This window comes from Sphaerodactylus townsendi, linkage group LG09, assembly GCF_021028975.2.
Source record: "Sphaerodactylus townsendi isolate TG3544 linkage group LG09, MPM_Stown_v2.3, whole genome shotgun sequence".
Classification (NCBI taxonomy): Eukaryota; Metazoa; Chordata; class Lepidosauria; order Squamata; family Sphaerodactylidae; genus Sphaerodactylus; species Sphaerodactylus townsendi.
The window spans coordinates 88,854,395-88,872,761 of record NC_059433.1 but is presented as its reverse complement, the minus strand read 5'-3'; the positions used below and the strand labels follow the sequence as shown (position 1 = coordinate 88,872,761).

Here is an 18,367-nt window from a genome sequence, read left to right as displayed (position 1 = left end):
TCCCTTGTCCATCCTGAAAACAATCCTACAAACATGCCAGTGGTGATCTTGCAATGACAACCATCTTATAATAGTGCCCTTCAGTAAATCAGGGCATATTTGTGCTGCCCCCTGGCATCGGTTGATCCTGCACCTAGTTATGATGATTTCTTACCAGCTTGACCTGTTTGGATTGTCATCTTTAGCAACTTATTGGAGCGCAACACATGAAAACAGCTGTAGAAAGGAAAAGCTTATGCATTCATCACCATGTATTCCATCATTCCAAGTGTCACTTCAATCTCACCATAGAGCTTGAGATGAAGCATGCAGTTTTTGCAGAAATTGTTTATTCTAATTGGGAAATGACTTTGAGAAATGAAAACTGAGTTTCTGAAGTAATCTGTTACAGCAGATGTAAAGGGTTTTATAAATTACCAATGTTAATGCATGGCTAAAGAGAATATCATCATGAGAATGTGGAATTAGAATACAGAGTTGGAAGATAGTAAGAGAACTATCTTGATATTGACAAGCTGGAACTAAAATGGTAAAAGATCTGGAATCCATGCCCTACAAAGAGGGACTTAGGGAGCTGGGGGTGTTTAGTCTGAAGAAGTGTAAGTTAAGGGGGGACATGATTGCCATGTTTAAATATTTGAAGGGATGTCATGTTGAAGAGGGAGCAAGCTTGTTTTCTGCTGCCTCAGAGACTAGGTCACAGAGTAATGGATTCAATGTGCAGGAAAAGAGATTCCACCTAAACATTAGGAAGAACATTCTGACTGTTAGGGCTGTTCAACAGTGGAATTCACTGCCTCGGATGTAATGAAGTCTCCTCCTTTGGAGGTTTTTAAAACAGAGGCTGGACGATCATATGTCGAGAGTGCTTTGATTGTGTCCCTGGAGCAGCAGAAAACAAGTTTGCTCCCTCTTTAACATGACATCCCTTCAAATATTTGAACATTTAAATTCCAGGACATCCCCAGGCTCCACCTGGAGGATAGCATCCTTAACTCTCCGTTCTTCAAGGGTAGCCCCAAGTAGAGCTTTCTGTTGGTGTTTTGAAAATGTATGGTATGCATGGCCCAACAAGTTAGTTATGTTAGGTCTGGCCCTCCTGTTACCTGAGTTTTATTTAGATTTAGACAGAATACTTATTCTGATTTAGACAGAATAAGCAGTCAAGCAATTTTAGAGTGGGTATTTGCCTGGTATTTTCCAGGGCACAGGGAAGAGCCAATATTCATCTTCTATACTGGAGCCTCTTTATCCAGTGGGAGAATGTAAGTAGCTGCAATTAAGGGCACACAGCTGAGCAAGCCTCTTTCCTCCCCATGAATGCTGGACACTAAGAAATGCAGCTAGAGGGAAGGGGATAGAAAAAGTGGGACAGACCTGCTTGGCTTTTTTTTGGCTAAATGGGAAGCCTTCAGTGTTTGATCAAATGATGATGCGGGTTATACTCCCAACACACATGAAAGCTACTCAGCTGTTGTCAAATTTTTGTGCAGGTGTTGAACAGGTACTCTTCTGCACCTCTCATTCCTCTTCCGGCTCCGCCTATCCTTCCTGTGCTACCTCAGCAATATGTACCTCCCACCAATGTCAGGGACTGCATACGACTACGTGGTCTTCCCTATGCTGCCACTATAGAGGACATTTTGGGGTTCCTGGGGGAGTTTTCTGCAGATATCAGAACTCACGGGGTTCACATGGTATTAAATCACCAGGTAAGTAAAGGAGAGAACATTTTTGCTTATTAATATTCAACATTTTCATTTGCATACTTTTTAGCATATTTGAGACAGTTCACATATATGACTGATAGTCCATTCAGCTTCTTCATTGGCATTGTCCCCATATTATGGAGTGGAGAAAGGCTAAGAGAGTAGCTTTTTCATTTTTGAGGTTGTGGGTAGATCAGTTATGCTATCTTTACCACAAACTGAATATTTTGGCTTGTCAAAGTATTTTTATGGCACCTGTCTGCAAGGTCCTTGAGTTGGGTGGCTTCACAATGTCATTTGAAACTTCTCTTTAAAAGTTAATCACTGTATGTGGATGGAGTTACTGGATTGTTGTGGAACATGGCTCAACAGTCTGAATAGCCCATTCTAGCAGGAGCGTACCGCTCTAGGGATATGGGGACACTCATGTCCCTGGGCACACGTCTTTTGGTTATGTGTGGGGGAGTGCCAGACGCTTAACAAAACGGCGGGCGCCCGAGCCACCCTGGGGAGAGCAGGAGCCAGCTTCCAGGAACATGGGGGGGGGGGGCTCTGCAGCGGGCAGCAGTGGTGCTCCACCCTCCCGGGCTCCCTGCAGCCCGGATTGCCATAAGTAATTTTCAGGTTGATGCCTCTTAATTGAATTAGAACAAGGCTCAGAATTGCCACTTCAATTCTATGAAGTTCATCCCCACATGAAGCTAACTGGAGAGCTACGCATAATCTTTGTCTTGCTGACCAGCCTACCATATGAGAGTACTGTCAAGTTAAGTAGAACTACTGTGCCCTGAAAGGAGCCGGGAAAGTGGAAAATGATTCGAGTTGTTCCAGGATGTTTTCGCAGCTTATAATGTAATCATGATTGCCTACAAAAGCATTACTTAAATTTTTGAACAGTTTTTTACCAAAAGGCGATGTGTGTGTGAGTTAGCGATAAAAAAAGAATCAAAACGTTTGTCTTCTAAAATATTCGCAACGCCTTGAAAAGTGGAGTGTTTTTTGTTAAATTTTAATCTTTCTTAGTTTCTGAAAATTTGGTGTCTAAGCCAGGTATATCTCCAGAATTTTACAATGATGGTGTTAATCCAAAGTGTTCCGTTACAATGAAAGCTGACGGGCAAAGAACAGCCAGTCCTGGAACTGTGGGCTTTAAGAAGGATTTAAAATCAGGGCACTTGTGATTAATAGCTCTGTGTATGCCTTTATCACAAGTAAAAGGACAAAATGTTTGCAAAGTGTACAAGGAGCAACATTCGGCCATTGTGGTGGTCAGAGTGAACCAGATTAAAAAGGTGACTGTTCTAATAGTCCTGCTGCACCACACTTACTAGGAAGTAAGCCTCATTAATTTTAGACAGTCTTACTTCCAAGTAAACATGCTCAGAAAAGCACTGCAAGAGTAATGCTTGTGTAGTGTAGGCATTTTTTTTTATTTAACCAGAAATCAAGTCCACTTGTTTCTGTAACTTTAGCTCAGGGTCCATGGTGCCTGTTGACACCTTTCCTTGCACCTTAGAAAGTAGGTGAGGCATTTGCCCAGCAGGGATTCTGATTGGCTTTATGCATAGGTGTCATGAGAGGGGTTGGAGGGGTGGGAACCCCAGGTGTCACTCGCATGGATCACATGGATCACATATTTGGCAGAGGGGTTAAAAGGGGGGAAATGGGAAGGTTGTCAGAGTAATATCAGGGTGGCAGAGCGGGTAAGGAACAGAGTTGCCTTAGACAGCCTCAGGACTGGGGACTGGGGAACGTGATTGTGCCTACCTTAATTCCCGTTTCTTCAGTGCTGCAAGAGGCACCCCACCGTGGTGTGAGGAGGAGAGAAACAGTGGCTTTGTGTTTGGAAAGCCATCCTAATGCATGTTTCTGCTCATCAACTCTTCAGTCCCCTTGGGTGGGCCCACCTCATCTCTAGCAAGGGGGTGGGGAGCAGTCTGTACCTGCTGGAAGGCATAGTTGTCTTCCACGTTATCAGTGGAGAGGAGGTGCTCTGCACATTCTCACAGGTATGAGTTATTTCTTTATATACAGGTGGTCTTTAGTGGGGGGAGGCACTTCCCATGTGCTTGAAGGTTTAGGCTTAGTAGCAGTTTAGCCTCAGCAAAGGAACTCTGCACAAGATCAGAGGTACGATCATCTTAGACTGGTCAGTGGCAAGTGCGGGAAGGTTTTCTGCACATACGGAAAGGCATGGTAGTCTTTAGCCTTAACACCTGCTTGTTTCAAAGGAACTCTGCATGTGCTCAGAGGCATGAAAATCTGATCATTGGTGAGTGAAGGAATACACTCAAAGACGTCATCATAGACTGATCAATGACAAGGGGGAAGGAAGGTATCCTTCGACATGCTCAAATGCATGATAGTCTTATTAGTGGGAAGGAGAGGGGAGAGACTCAGATTATGCTTGAAGGCACAATTGTCTTTGGCCTAATTCATACCGAGGTGACCCACTGCATCTGCTCAAAGGCAGGGTTAATCTTTAGTCTTATTGCCAGTGTGTAGTCAAGAAACAGTTCAGGACAACTGGTTGGCTACTGTGTGAAACAGAGTTTGGGACTATATTGACCACTGATCTGATCTAGCAGGTGCTTCTTAAATTAAAGCAGGACCCAGGTTTCCTTTCAAAGTACCTAGAACTGGGAAGGGAGCTTCTTTTCCAAATTCAGGCTTATCATTGCTTCTGTGATCACTGCCAATCCATCTCTCTGCCACCTAGGCTTTCTGCTGGCCCAAATGCTTCTGTAGTAAAGCTATAGCTGGTCCTCTCTGCTTTCATCCTCAGGGACGTCCATCTGGAGATGCCTTCATCCAAATGAAATCTTCAGACAGAGCATTTATGGCTGCTCAGAAGTGCCATAAGAAGACCATGAAGGACAGATACGTTGAAGTCTTTCAGTGTTCTGCCGAGGAGATGAACTTTGTGTTAATGGGGGGCACTTTAAATCGAAATGGCTTATCCCCGCCACCATGTAAGTTACCATGTAAGTTTTGCTTGGCTCTTGGCGCTACTCTACGCTGTTTGCTGGTAGGTGTTGGAGCTTCCTTTCTCAACTCTCGTGTCCTTCTCTTGGAAAAGTTCAGTGTTTGGGGTCTGGGACGCAAAGCTTTCCCACCTGGAATCAGCAACAGTCTCTGAATTGCTCTTCCTTTGGGTGTGGACTATTGTGATTTTGGAGAGGAATATGCTTCCTTATTCTTGCTTCTCTGCTGACACCCACTTTTTTTCTTGGTGCCTAATTTGCACTGGATAGGCATTGATTTTTTTAAAAAACCTAGCTCCTTAAGAGCATTGCAGTTGGCTCTCTGTTGCATGATAGGCCTCTAAAACAATTAGCTATGCTCAGATATGGGTGCCAAGGCATGCAGAGGGGAAATGTGTGTTTTAATTGCCTGTAGATTAGAGGACCACTAAAATGCTTTAGTGCAGGTAAGTGGCATTTAAATAGCTTGGATGGCCACTCTAAGAATACGCTGCATCTGTCTGGATCTAAGAGAATCCTGTGTGGGAGCTAGGTTTCTTTTACGTCTTTTAATGTTCACAGGTGATATAGAGCAGCCAGTTATAACTAACTTGGACTAAAATCTTTTCTCCCTCCAACTGTTGTCACTGTGAACATTTGTGTGTAATGGTCACAAGGAGATCTTGGACATGCTTTTGTGTCCTCTACATGTTAGAAACCCAACATCTAGGCAAAGGGAATCCAGATCACTATTGGCACTAAGTAGAGCTGCGTGGCACAGTAGTTAAGTGCTTGCACTGCCACTCACACAGTTAGGAGTTCGAGCCCTCTGTGGGTCAGATATCCTGGCAGCTGGCTCATGGTCAACTCAGCCATCCATCCATTCCCTGGTCAGTAAATGAGTACCTAGCTCATAGATAGGGGGTAAAGAATAGGTGGGGAAAGCAGTGGCAAACTACCCCACAAAAACGGCTTGCCTATAAAATCACTGCTTGCAGTGGTACCCCAGGGTCAGACATGACTGAAGGGGAAACTTTACTTTAATGGCACTGAATTGACCATTGTTGCTTATATTAGCTCGTTAGGCTTAATTTTACATGCTTGCTCTCAAGTAAATAGAACTAGCATACACTCTTTAGAACAACTTGATGCGTTTGGATGGGGGGTGACAAATGGGTGGACTAAAGGTCAAAGAATAATGCCCATAGTTGGGGAGAGATGGTGTGTAAATAATATTTTGTGTCCCCTTGGGAGGGGAGAGAAGGTATTTGAACATACTTTTATTTATACGTCAACATTTTCATCCACCGTGGCAGTTTACAAAAAGGCTACAGCTAGATCACAACATACTATGCAGAATGGTTAAACAAGTCATTTACCAGCAGTATGAAGTACTTTACATACTCTATACACAACAAAACTGGACATCACAGAAAGCTATGTTCAGCTTTTGATATCCCACTAGGCATCCAAAGGCCATTGGGAGGAGGGTCATCTTTTCTTGGCATTTAGAGCATCGTCAGCCCAAGAGCTGCCATCATTTCTTGCCACCAGTCCTTCATCTCACTATGGGCAGCAGCAAAGGTAGTAGGAATGGTCCTTCCTTTCTGCCCTGATATCATGCTTATATGGGCAACCCCACCTTTTCCTGGCTATAACTGTCTGACTGCTGTAGTAAATTGGCTAAGTGTGAACAAATTGAAACTAAACCTTGAAAAGACAGAGATAATACTAATTGGGAAATTGGAGATCTTTGAAGACAGTACTTTCCACTTTTGGAGCTCAGCTGACCCTTCCTGACTCTGTGAAGAGACTTGGGATTATAGTGGACACAGCATTATTGCTGGAGCTGCAAAAAAAGGCTTCTTCTAACTCAGCCAATCTCAAAAGATGGTGCCTTACCTTCATATGGTAGACATGGCCACCCGTATCTATGCCACAGTAACATTGAGACTAGACTACTGTAATTCATTGTACATTGGTGTCCCTCAAGATCAAACTTGAAGCTCCAGTTTGTGCACAATGCCATGGTACCCCTCCAGTCAGGAGCTAGAGGAAGCAAGTACTTTGGATAAATGATTAAAGACGACGGTCTATACTGCTGTGTATAGCTTGCTGTAAGAAGGATCCCTACTATGTAATGTTGCATAATTTAATGTGGCATGTTAATACTTATACCTTTCTTCACTTCTGTTCTTGGATTTGTGGCTGTTCTACAGCCCTAATCCTACTTCATGTTTATTGAATGTCCCATCCTGTATATTGGATTGGATTGATTCCTTCTGAGGAATCCCTCCCTGGATTCCAGTAAGAAAGGTGGATGATAAATAACCTAAATAAATTTTTAAAGAACTATGAACATCTTGTTCTATAGGGAAACCAGTTGATCCTACCCTCTTCAGTTTGTAGAACATCAATTAAGATCTGGCTCTTTTGAAAAGCCATCGAAATATAACAGGCTGAGATTATTGCTATATGCTACTGTTCTTACACGTTGTGTCTTTTGCCTTCTAGCTTGATTTTTTACTGTTACATGTATGGAATTTTATTTTGCCAGCTGCCTTTGAGGGATTTGCTGAGGTAAAAAAAACAGGCCATCATGGTAGTATATAAGCTAAGGGGGAACCTTCAAGGGGCTTCCTTTCCAAACAAGATTTCAACTTATTAAACTTTTTGGAGTTAAATACTCCATATCTCATTATTTGCAGTTTCATAATGCTCAAAGTTCTAAAAGATCTGAGGTGTCTCTCTTCAGTAAGATCACAACATGTAGGCAAACAAGCCCTTTTTCCTGTGCTGCACATCTTGAAGTAATCTAGTAAACATGAATTTTAGCTTTAAAGAGTTTAGATGGAGGAAAAACTTTCAGCTACAAAACCCATTTTGACCCTTCTGATTTATAGCTGGCAGAGGAACTTCATAAGGCTAAATCCAGGATGAGAGGGTTTTAGAAGCAGACTGCAACTGTAAGGTTGCCAACTCCAGTTGGGTAATTCCTGGAGATTTGGGGGTAGATCTTGGGTGAGTTTTGGGGAGGAGAGGAGAGGAACCTCAGCTGGGTATAACTCCATAGAGTCCACCCTCCAAATCAGACACTCCAGGGGAGCTGTGGAATTATGGGAGAACTCCAGGCCCCAACTGGAGACTGCCAATTGTAGAATTATGTCATAATAGTTCTATCCCCAGGACCCAATTCATATAGCTCCTCTCAAACATAATCCAGAACAAGAAATTAGCAGTACATTTCCAGAAGATATTTTACACAAGCTTTATTATTTATTCATTCTGATTCTGCAAAGCGGCAGAGTAGTGTTTCCATATTTGGAAGCCTCCTAATAAAGTACTGTCCTTGCATTTCAGTAAGCAGGGAAGATACCTTTTAAAAAGCCTATCAGCGATACTGGCATCATCTAGCAGCTGCCTGGTTACTGGATTTAAGCATCCACCGGTTTGGCTACTTTAAGAATTAGATGTGATTATTCTTGAGGAAGTTATCCTTCTGGTGGTTTCAAAGTACTCTTTAAATGCTTCTGCACTGTAACCAGTTAAAGGGGAGTGCACAGCCTCCAAGGAAACATTGGAAATATTACTTATATAGCAAATTATATGGATATGTGGAGAGTACTGATATTGATGTGCACCAAAAAATGAAAATTCATATGTTTAAATTTATGCATTTCATTTGATTTATGAGATGCCCTTCCCCATATGGATTCTGATTTTGGAAAAGGTCCAAATACCAGTATTCAGGGGTATTTGGGCACCTTGGTATTCTTTCAGGATTCATGTTCAGTTTTTGGAGGGATTCCAGGCCTATTTGGGTTTCATTATTCCCTGTTTTGGGAGGGAGATTGGCATGGCTGTTTTTCAACCAAATGACACCAAAATTTCAGGGGATTTAGTGCTGCCTGTCAACAAAAGACCCCCCCCCCACCCAGTTTTAAGCAAATTGGGCCAAGGGTTGAATTCTATGGACCTCTAAATGAGATGCTCCCTTAATCCTACTTGTCTCCATGTTTTCCTTGGGGGGTAATTCAAAGAAGCCAATAACCCAATACACAACAGCAACCACTGACCAAAAACCTCCAGATTCAGACAGCCCAACATGACCAATGTCAAACCAGAAAATCACTAACGACCGCAGGCCAATGTGGCAAGCATAATAGAATCAACAACCCTTCATCAGTGGCACTCCTGTTCTGTCCCATTCCTTTAAAGAATAAACACAACAGCAATACAGCACGCACAAGCTTCATTTTAGGTGCTTTTTTGGGATCTGCTTATACTTGTTTTAAACTGAGATGCTCATCTGTTTTCCTAACATCTCGTTCCAATTATTTTTTTTCTTTATGAGAGTGGCAGAAATAACTTTTTGGCATTGTATCTTCTGCACAGAAGTGCTCCCCTTGACATCTGATCCCATTGCTGGGGAGAATTAACTCCCTCTGTCCCTGCTCCTACCTGTTCTCCAGAAAACTATAAAACTGAAGAACAATAGAACTGGGAGACTTAAAATGCGAACCCCCAATATTTCCAGATTTCTTCAGGAATTGATATCCAGTATTTCTGAGAATCCTGAAAATATACAAATACATTTGAAAAATACTGATAAGGTATTTCAGATATGTATTCAGATCAGAAATGTCCAAATGCATACCCTTAGTGATGCTTCTTAGGAATTGCCAAAAAATATCCAGCAGACACCTCTCACACTTAAAGAGTCACAAGTGTGCTACATGACTATAGAGAATGTTGTATTTCCCTACATATACAGTATTGTGTTCTGTCTACCTTCTGGTTACCTTTTCCAAGCACTGCAATCACAAACAACATGTGTATAATGCAATCACTGGCAAATATGGTTTTTATGGAACAGTAAACTCATCTTGCAGAAAAACTATTAGACAAGGATCTGAGACCTTTGTGGCTGGGACAGCTTGTGGCAATGTCTGTGAGATGAGACTGGAAATCTGGAAAAGCTTGCATATGCATAGCAAGGGGCAAAATTGATAGTTTGATGAACATGCATGTTATTCTTGCATGCATTTTTGCATGCAAGAATAAAAACTGAAATTATGTCCCAGGTTAAATATTTAAAACCTCATCCTGATGAAGGATCCCATAGCTGCTTTAAGCAATAGGATGGGACCTATGAAACTTTGTATATGAGAGACATAGCTAATGACAGGACAAAAAGTGTCTAGGTTTAGAAATGAATGGGAGGGGGGAAATGGCTCATACATGCCCCAAAGGCTTTGGGGCATAAAGTCTTAATAAATACAAATTCTTTATTGCGGTCATAGATCTGTATGTAGCACAAAACAAATTTCACTATGTATAACTAATAATTTAAAATTATAAAACCTCGTATTTCAGATAAAATGATTACAATTCTACATAAAACTCAATAAAACAATTATACTTAAAAGGTTATGAGATTTAAAATGGTTCATTGTCACGATCAAAGATCTTTATCTTTCAGGCTTTAATCACAAAGGCACAAAAATTAGCCACTTTCCTCAAAACAAACAGGTTTTCATCTGCTAATAACTTTTCTAAAAATGCCCTTTCTGAGCAGCCGGTAAGTTTGACTAGTAAAGGGACGAAGATCTTATCTCTCAATCCGCCAAAATAAGAACAATGAAGAAAGTGATCCATCTTCTTCACCTCTCCCATTGTACATGGGCAAAGTCTCTCTGAACATGGAATCTTTTTTTATCATGTTTGTGCTGGTAGAATTTCCAATGAAGTGTGTTTAGAGTCTTTATCTCTGTGTTCTTGTTCTGTCCAATTGTTAGGTATTTCTCCACCCTCGTACACATTTCCAGCCCCTGCAGCTGTGATCCCAACAGAAGCCGCCCTGTACCAACCCTCTGTGCTCCTCAATCCACGAACGCTCCAGGCCTCCACAGCATACTATCCTGCGGGCACTCAGCTCTTCATGAACTACACAGCATACTACCCCAGGTAACAACAACAAAAAGGCCAGGAGTGAAAGAGGAAGGCATGTTGGGACTGCTCATGTTACAAAAAGCAACTTGATCAGTTCAGTCTGGTCAAGATGTTCTTGCAGAAGTGGTGGTTGTGTTGGTGAGGTTGATTTTCTCTGTCCTTGACTGGCATCTCTGTCAAGTGGATACATCACGTCTTGCTAGTTGGGTGTTTAAATTAAAGATGCCCAAATTATCGCTAAAAGTGTTGCTCGATATTTTTTTCCTTAGGGCCCAAGTTAGTCAATCCATTTTGTTTGCTCTAATGCGATGGAAAAGCTTTGGTTTCTCCCAGACTAGGTGGTATAGAAATCCTCTCAATATAGTAAAACCTCACCATTCATGGATTCATTACTTGTGGTTTAACTTAAGCAAGATCTACAATCTACAAGATTCTCCATATGTAGCAGTGAACCTCTTAATATCAATGCTAAGAGGCAGCATGAGGAGAAGGCCTCAGTCTCTAGGCCTTGTTTGTTTAGTCCTCCAAGGCAATTGGTTAAATCCTGTGTGAAACAGGATGCTGTATTAGATGACCACTGGTCTGATGTAGCAGGCTCTTTTAATGTTCTTATGATCACATGATACGGTCTTCAGCAGAGTTTTACTCCCACCACATCGTCAGTCGTTACATCATTGCATTTTGTATTGATTGGTTTTTGTGATTGTTTGGAAAACCCTGCCTTGTAGTAGTCACAGATTTCGACATTCACAACAATCCCAAGAATGGTTCTCCTGCCAACTGCAAAGATATACTTTACTGACACAGCAAATTGTCGAATCACAGTCTTCATACAGTGTGTAACAGACTTCCCTCTGTGATACACCTCTGAAGATGCCAGCCACAGATCCAGGTGAAACATTAGGGACAAGATCCACCAGACCACGGCCACACAGCCCGGAAAACCCACCAAAAACAGCTTTCATAATGTTCTCTGAATTGGATACTACAACTAATTTAACCTGTATAGGACATGCCTAGAACATCCCCAATTGCCAGTCAGAGCCAGCATGGTATAGTGCAGGGGTAGGGAACCTGCGGCTCTCCAGATGTTCAGGAACTACAATTCCCATCAGCCCCTGCCAGCATGGCCAATTGGCCATGCTGGCAGGGGCTGATGGGAATTGTAGTTCCTGAACATCTGGAGAGCCGCAGGTTCCCTACCCCTGGTATAGTGGTTAGGAGCAGTGGAATCTAATCTGGAGAACCAGGTTTGATTCCCCACTCCTCCACATGAGAGGTGGACTCTTATTTGATGAACTAGATTTCTTTCCCTGCTCCTACATGTGAGGCCTGCTGGGTGGCTTTGGGCTAGTCACAGTTCTCTCAGAACTCTCTCAGCACCACCTACCTCGCAAGGTGTCTGTTCTGGGGAGAGTAAGGGAAGGAATTTGTCAACTGCTTTGAGGCTCCTTACAGGAGAGAAAGGAAGGGTATAAATCCAAACTCTTCTTCTGCTGCTTCTTCTGCTGCTTCTTCTGCTTCTTCTTCTTCTTCTTCTTCTTCTTCTTCTGCTTCTTCTTCTGCTTCTTCTTCTGCTTCTTCTGCTGCTTCTGCTTCTTCTGCTGCTTCTTCTGCTGCTTCTCCTTCTCCCTTCTTCTCCTTCTCCTTCTCCTTCTCCTTCTCCCTTCTCCCTTCTCCTTTCTTCTTTCTTCCTTCTTCTTTCTTCTTCTTCAATAGTTTGGCTGTGGCTGAATATGATACCTTTAAGGGTCTTAATGAAATCCTCTCCCCACCCCCAGTGTCATGGAAAGTCCCCAAAACCCAGAAAAGATGAGGAAAGTATAAATTTGGATTTGCCAGCCTTACAGAGGCAAAAACTGGTGGCCTGGGAAGGGGGTTGGGAGGGAGAGGAATGGATGGTTCTTGTCATCCTCAAGGTGTGGATGTATTTTAACTCTGACCCATTTCACTAAACTACATCTGAGAATACTGTTGCCTTAATAAATATTCACTGTTGTTCTTGTATGAATAGAACTGGTGAGTCCTGGCATTTTCATACCTGCCCACAGAATGTGCCAAAACAACCGAACTCAAACTACCAAGCATTGCAAAACTTTTGTAACTGGTGAAATGCCCTCTTGAATCTAGCTGGTAGTTTAACATAAATATTCTGCAGGAAGTTACTTTGAGGTGGCTTATTTGTTTCACTACCGGCATTTGTTTGTCCACTGGGACTGTTATACACAAGGCATACCCTTTAAAAGCTTCCTAACTTTTTTGGGCTAAGCTAGAAATGATTTAAAAAGCAGAGATTGCTGTTAACTGCAGCTGCCTTTGTGACCTTGTGTTTAATTGTCCTTGTAGTATGCAGCAAAGAATGGATCTGGTCACACAGATGAGTCGGCCAGGTCAGTGCCCAAAGAATGGATTTGTCTTTAAAGGTCCGAGCAGTTAGACTTTCTTAACAAAGGTAAGGATTGACATGGTCTTCTCCAAAATACAAGAATCACAACACTGCCTTACAAGGGAGAGGGTGCTTTTATTCCCCTTTCTCCAGTTGCCCAGGAAGGGCTATCAAGAGCTATCCTAGAGCACCCCTGTAATACTTCTGCTCTTCCAGATGCACCCAGACATCATATGAAAGCAAATGGTATGATCTAATCGGGCTTCAAACCTTCAGAGCTACCAAGGCTATGTAGCCTGTCCCCCTGTCCCCTCTACAGCCTGGCATTCCCATTGCTACAACTTTATTAGTCATTCTGGTCTGCTCTTTCTTATGTTCTTATTCAACAATGTGCACAGGGTAGCTACTAACATTGGTTAACTAGATAATAAGATTCAATTTATGTTTCTTGTAGATTCTTCCTGACTTCCTGAACAATCTCAACCAGCCAAAATGGAGTCCCTTCTGTCTACACTCCCAACTGCAACCATCTAGTGCAAGAAAATTTGCCACTGTTGTGGACATCTGCCGGTGTCTTTAAGAAAAAATAGCAAATGCATGCACACTTGACTCACTCCACTTATGCAAGCTTGCCATTAAAGATGTTTAAACTGTTACCACATAGGAGCACAACTGCCAAATGCACAAGAAAGGGCTGGGTCCCTCTGCACCCTCAGGTACTTGAAATGTTAGCATATTCTCCCATCACTAAAAGAATGAGGACTGGAGATCAAGACACCACAAAATTGTTAGAACAGCATGCTAAGGCAAACCGCTGTCGTCTTCTTTTCTTTATTTGCGCACATATGAATTAACTTTTTATGAAACAATAAGGGCTTTAGTACCCTTCAGCTTTTTATTAAAAAAAGTTTGCTTGTTTTGTATATATTTGTTTAGAAAGTATTCCGATTCAAGACTGGCTTACTGGACAGTGCAGAAATGGTTCAGAATGAAAAAAAAATAGAATGCTTTGCAGAAAAACCTTGTAACATTTTGTAAAGAGAAATTATATATATGTATGAAAATAGTGCTCTAAACTTGTATATTGCATATATGACTACTGTGTATTTAAATAACTCGTAGCTGAGTCTAATGAGGGGGTTGTCATTGTGCACAAGACAGATGTACAAAACCTCCAGTTCTGCTCTTTCACAACACAGAGCTGTTGCTTGTAAAAAGTTCATATTAAATTCTGGTGGGGAGAAATCACTGATGTACAATATTTGCCCACAGCAGCTTTGGCTGTGGTAGAAGTAATTACAATGAAGGGCCTTAGGCTCCATTTAAGATTTCTGGGCATCTATAGGCCAGGGACCCTCTTTTTAACGTTTAGTACTTGGTTCTTCTGCTGAGATCAAGAACGTTATCAAAAGCATAACAGTTTTCCTAGGAAAATAACTATTATCACTACTGTAGAATCGTTTTGAGCTACTCTACATGGATTCCATACCAACCTGCTATGTGGATGCTCTGCTCCTTGACTTCTCAATTTCTGCTGCATTCACGTCTTCCACAGGTATTAAACTGTTTTAAATCCATTTATGAGTTGCTTAGTTTGAAATCTGTTTTCATGCAGAAATGATGGGCAAAATACAAGGTTGGGCTTCAGGCAACATGAGATATTGAATGGTTTGCACCTCTCAAAACTGAAGAGTGCTAAAATGGCCTACTTCGATGGCATTGTTCTAGAACAGTGAACCCTAACATGGTGCTCGTTTACAGCATCGGCGCACACTACGCTAAAACAGAAAATATTTAACTTGAGTTTTTTCAGTGCTCCCTCAGGTTCACATTTTCCCCAATTTCTCATCTAAAAATTTTTGAGAAAGCTCTCAGACACACACACAGGTGGATTCCGAATGGACTAAAAACAGTGATGTGAAAATAGTGTAAAATGGTTTAAAACGGTGTAAAAGGGTTTACACCGTTTTCACACCATTTTCACACTGCTGTTTTTGGCCCATGCATAAACACACACACACACACACACACACACACACACACACACACAGAACACACACACACACACACACACAGAACACACACACACACAGAGCACGAGAGAGAGAGAAATGGCAATGCGTGAAATGCTTTTAAAGACCACGTTTTTTAGACTCAGAGAAAATATTTCATCAGTGCTTTTTTCAGTGCCTTGGAAAAATTGTGTGTGGGGGGGGGAGGGGACTGTATTTTTATAGACCTTTACATTCTATCCTCCTTTTTCTACATGAAGATTAACCAAGCCAACCCCCAACCTCTGAAGTTTATTAATTCAAGTCTCCATTGTTCTAAAATGGGCTCCTCTGCAAGGCTCATGATATTTTCTAGTACCTGGTTGACATTTCTTCCTAAGTTTTCAGACGTTTGAATCAAAACTCTCTCCCACCCCCGAGGTGCTACTTTGCTGGGCCAGAACAGGAGCAGAATTTAAAATGCAGAGGTGTGTTCTGTGAAGGGTCTGGTGGGAGGCATCTGAACTGAACAGCCTGTAACACACATTCCCTTCTCTCATAATGCAGTTCTACTTGCTAGACTAGTAAAAGGATGACCTATATTTAAACTCTAGTCTTAGTTAAATAGGAGCTTCCTTATTTTCAGTCTGCTTAGCTAATATAGTTTGTTGGGGTGCTTTTGTTTCAAAATACTCAAAGTTTGGTTTAGCTTGCAGTACTTGGACTTAGTTCCACCTGTGCAACTGGACACACCGGGCAACAAGTGTTCTCCAGCGATGTCAGCCGGCTGTGACGGGCTCAACTTCATCCCATGAGATGTGAGCCTTGTTTAGGTCTTCTTTGAAGATCTGGCACCATGTTTTCCATGGTCTGCCTCACTTTCCTCCAGATGGTACCCATCACGTCATGGTCTCTGGATGACGGTGACCTGGTAGGCGTAGGATGTGCCCAGCAAGATGCAATCGTTTTGTAGAGCAAGAAATGGGGATGGTATTTCATCCTACTGGGAGCTCTGCTTATGGTGAAATGTGCTGCTCTTATCACAGACAGGCCTAAGGCATTTTAGCCACACCTAACTTTTGCCTCTCTTCCTCCAAGAGTCAGGTGTGGCTCTGTGGGGATAGGGCTGTAGCTACATAAGGTTGACTAACTTTTTCTTTGTCCTGCTGCAAAAGTAACCCAGCTACAAACTTATTTTGGTAGCTGCAGACATTGTGTCAATAGTACTCAGGAGGAAAGTGTGAACATGCCTAAACAAAGTTCCCTAATGGAGCAGATTGGGACCTGATCCATAAACTGTGTGTCCCAAAGGTAACCTATTGGGGCTGCAGTGGGCAGGGTAAATTTGCCTAAGTCAGCACATTTTAACTTGGCAAATAGTCTTACCAAGAAAAGTAGATTCTTTGGGGGAAGAGGCACTGGGGGGCTCAGTGGAAACTCTTCTGCTTCGCGTGCAGAAGGACCCAGGTTCAACCCTTGGCTTATCCAGTTAAAAGGACCATGCAGTGGAAGATGTCAAAGACCTGAATCAGGGTGTGAGTTCAGCACAGCCAAACTGACCCTCCCCCCCCCAAAAAAAATTATCAGTATTGTGGGGATTCTCCCCCCCCCAAAAAAACAGTGGCAATTTAAGAGAGCAGAAAAGCAGTCCCTGAATAATGCACCACTGTCACCAAATTGTTGTGGGACAGACCTGCTTTACCCTGCAGACCCTATTCCACTAACCCAGGGGTCTACAACTTCTCCTGGAGGGGCTTTTCTGTGTCTCTAGGGTAACTGCTGTCAGTACCTGAGCTTTGTAGGAATTTTCCTCTAGGGAGGGTCAAGTCAGCCCCCCCCCCCCAGCTTTCTTTGAAATTCTGTGGCCTTGCTTCTGTGTTTCCTACTTCCCTTCTTCTGAATACCACAGGGATGGCTTATGGCCTGGTGCACCTCTTGAGGAATAGCTGCATTGCCAACTGCCAGCCTTACCCCCTCCAGGTGCCCCCTTTTTAAGAATAGTGTATTCAAAACTGTGGAGGTCTTTGCAGTACAGAGAATAGCTACCAACATCCAATGTTAAATATTTATTAAAAAGAAAAGGGAAATATTTGCGTACTTTTAGAACAGCAAGGGAATCAAAAGAAGCGAAAGATAAACACAATTCCTCTGTCCCGTTCTCTATACATACCCTATCAGTTGTTAAAACAGAGCAGACTCTTAAGCTTAGGATGTTTCAGCTGCCTACAGATTCTCCATTACCTGGAAGATGTCCTTCAGGTCCTTGGGTGAGCACGTGGTCAAAATGGCTGTCCCGTCCAGACTGCAGCAAGAGCTGTGTCCCTTTTAATGGCATTATTCGGGTTGCTTTGGCTCTGTCCCATTAAAAAGTGTCCCTCCTTCTCCCCCTCACTTCCCTCGGTTGGGTCTTTGAGGTGGCAGGCAGTACAGAGGGGAACACTGGGATCAGCTTGGATTCTTTTGGATTTTTTAAAATTTCCAGGTTTGTTACCCTCAATACTGGGGAAATGGTGCACATCCTTAGACCGCAACCTGGGACCCTGGAGGGCTGCTGACAGTCTGAGTGCACAATACTGCCCTTGATAGACTTGATAGATTCAGTAAAAGGCAGCATCATGGGTGGTTCATTTCATTCAATTTTTGGCACTGCTTATATCTATGATTCTAGCCATTTGGTGAGAATTATAACTTCTGCGCTTGCTGCTCTGCAGGCTTGGGCTTGCTCCAGCTAACCTAAAGCTGTTGAACAAGATGTATCACTTTGCTGTCAACACCACTGTTGCAAATTGTACTCCTGAGCTTATTAGGTCTAACTTTTCTCATATTCTGTATCAGCTATTTTTCATACATATCTTCTGCACTAACATAAAAAGTTGGAAAGAAAGAAGGCTGCCATCTGCAGGTAAGAGTGGTGTTATTACAAGGTAAGAGTAAGGGAAGGAAAGGTATTGTGAACGCCGCTAAGGGAAGGGAAGAGCCAGAAACCACACAAAATGAATGAGTTGCCTCACACAATGCTAGCATTGCGTCTGGTATAAGTTAGGATGATTTTATATATTTAAGTGTCATTGTCCCGTGTTTTTCCCCGCTTGGGAACCAAAAGTGATTTACAACATTGTTCGCTTGTCCATTTTACCCTCAACACATCCACTCTTTAAGGCTGGACTAAGGCTTACTTAACAGGATGAGAAGTATGATACCTTATTGAAAGCTACAGGACTGGTATGTGGAAAGTGTGTTGGTTACAGAATTGAAAACAAAAGGAAAGGCAGGGGCTCATGGATGATTAAAGCTCGTTTTTAGTTTTGTGTTTATATATATAAAGGGCCACACTGTATCCAGGTCTTGACTGAGTGCACTTTTGAA

General features: G+C 42.4%; 1 protein-coding gene across 3 annotated transcripts in view; it reads left to right on the top strand.

The window, feature by feature from the left end:
* ESRP1 (epithelial splicing regulatory protein 1) overlaps nucleotides 1-14,587 on the top strand; it is a 38,274-nt gene extending 23,687 nt beyond the window's left edge. Inside the window, exons 11-15 of one of the 3 annotated variants that reach the window (XM_048508453.1) lie at nucleotides 1,494-1,712; nucleotides 4,495-4,681; nucleotides 10,471-10,639; nucleotides 12,971-13,076; nucleotides 13,465-14,587. In XM_048508453.1, the coding sequence (XP_048364410.1) occupies nucleotides 1,494-1,712; nucleotides 4,495-4,681; nucleotides 10,471-10,639; nucleotides 12,971-13,061 (666 nt within the window). In that variant the 3' untranslated portion in view covers nucleotides 13,062-13,076; nucleotides 13,465-14,587. Of the gene's footprint in view, nucleotides 1-1,493; nucleotides 1,713-4,494; nucleotides 4,694-10,470; nucleotides 10,640-12,970; nucleotides 13,077-13,464 lie in introns of all 3 variants that reach the window. The other 2 variants (XM_048508452.1, XM_048508454.1) reach the window with 2 other exon arrangements.
* Nucleotides 14,588-18,367: the final 3,780 nt, after the last annotated feature.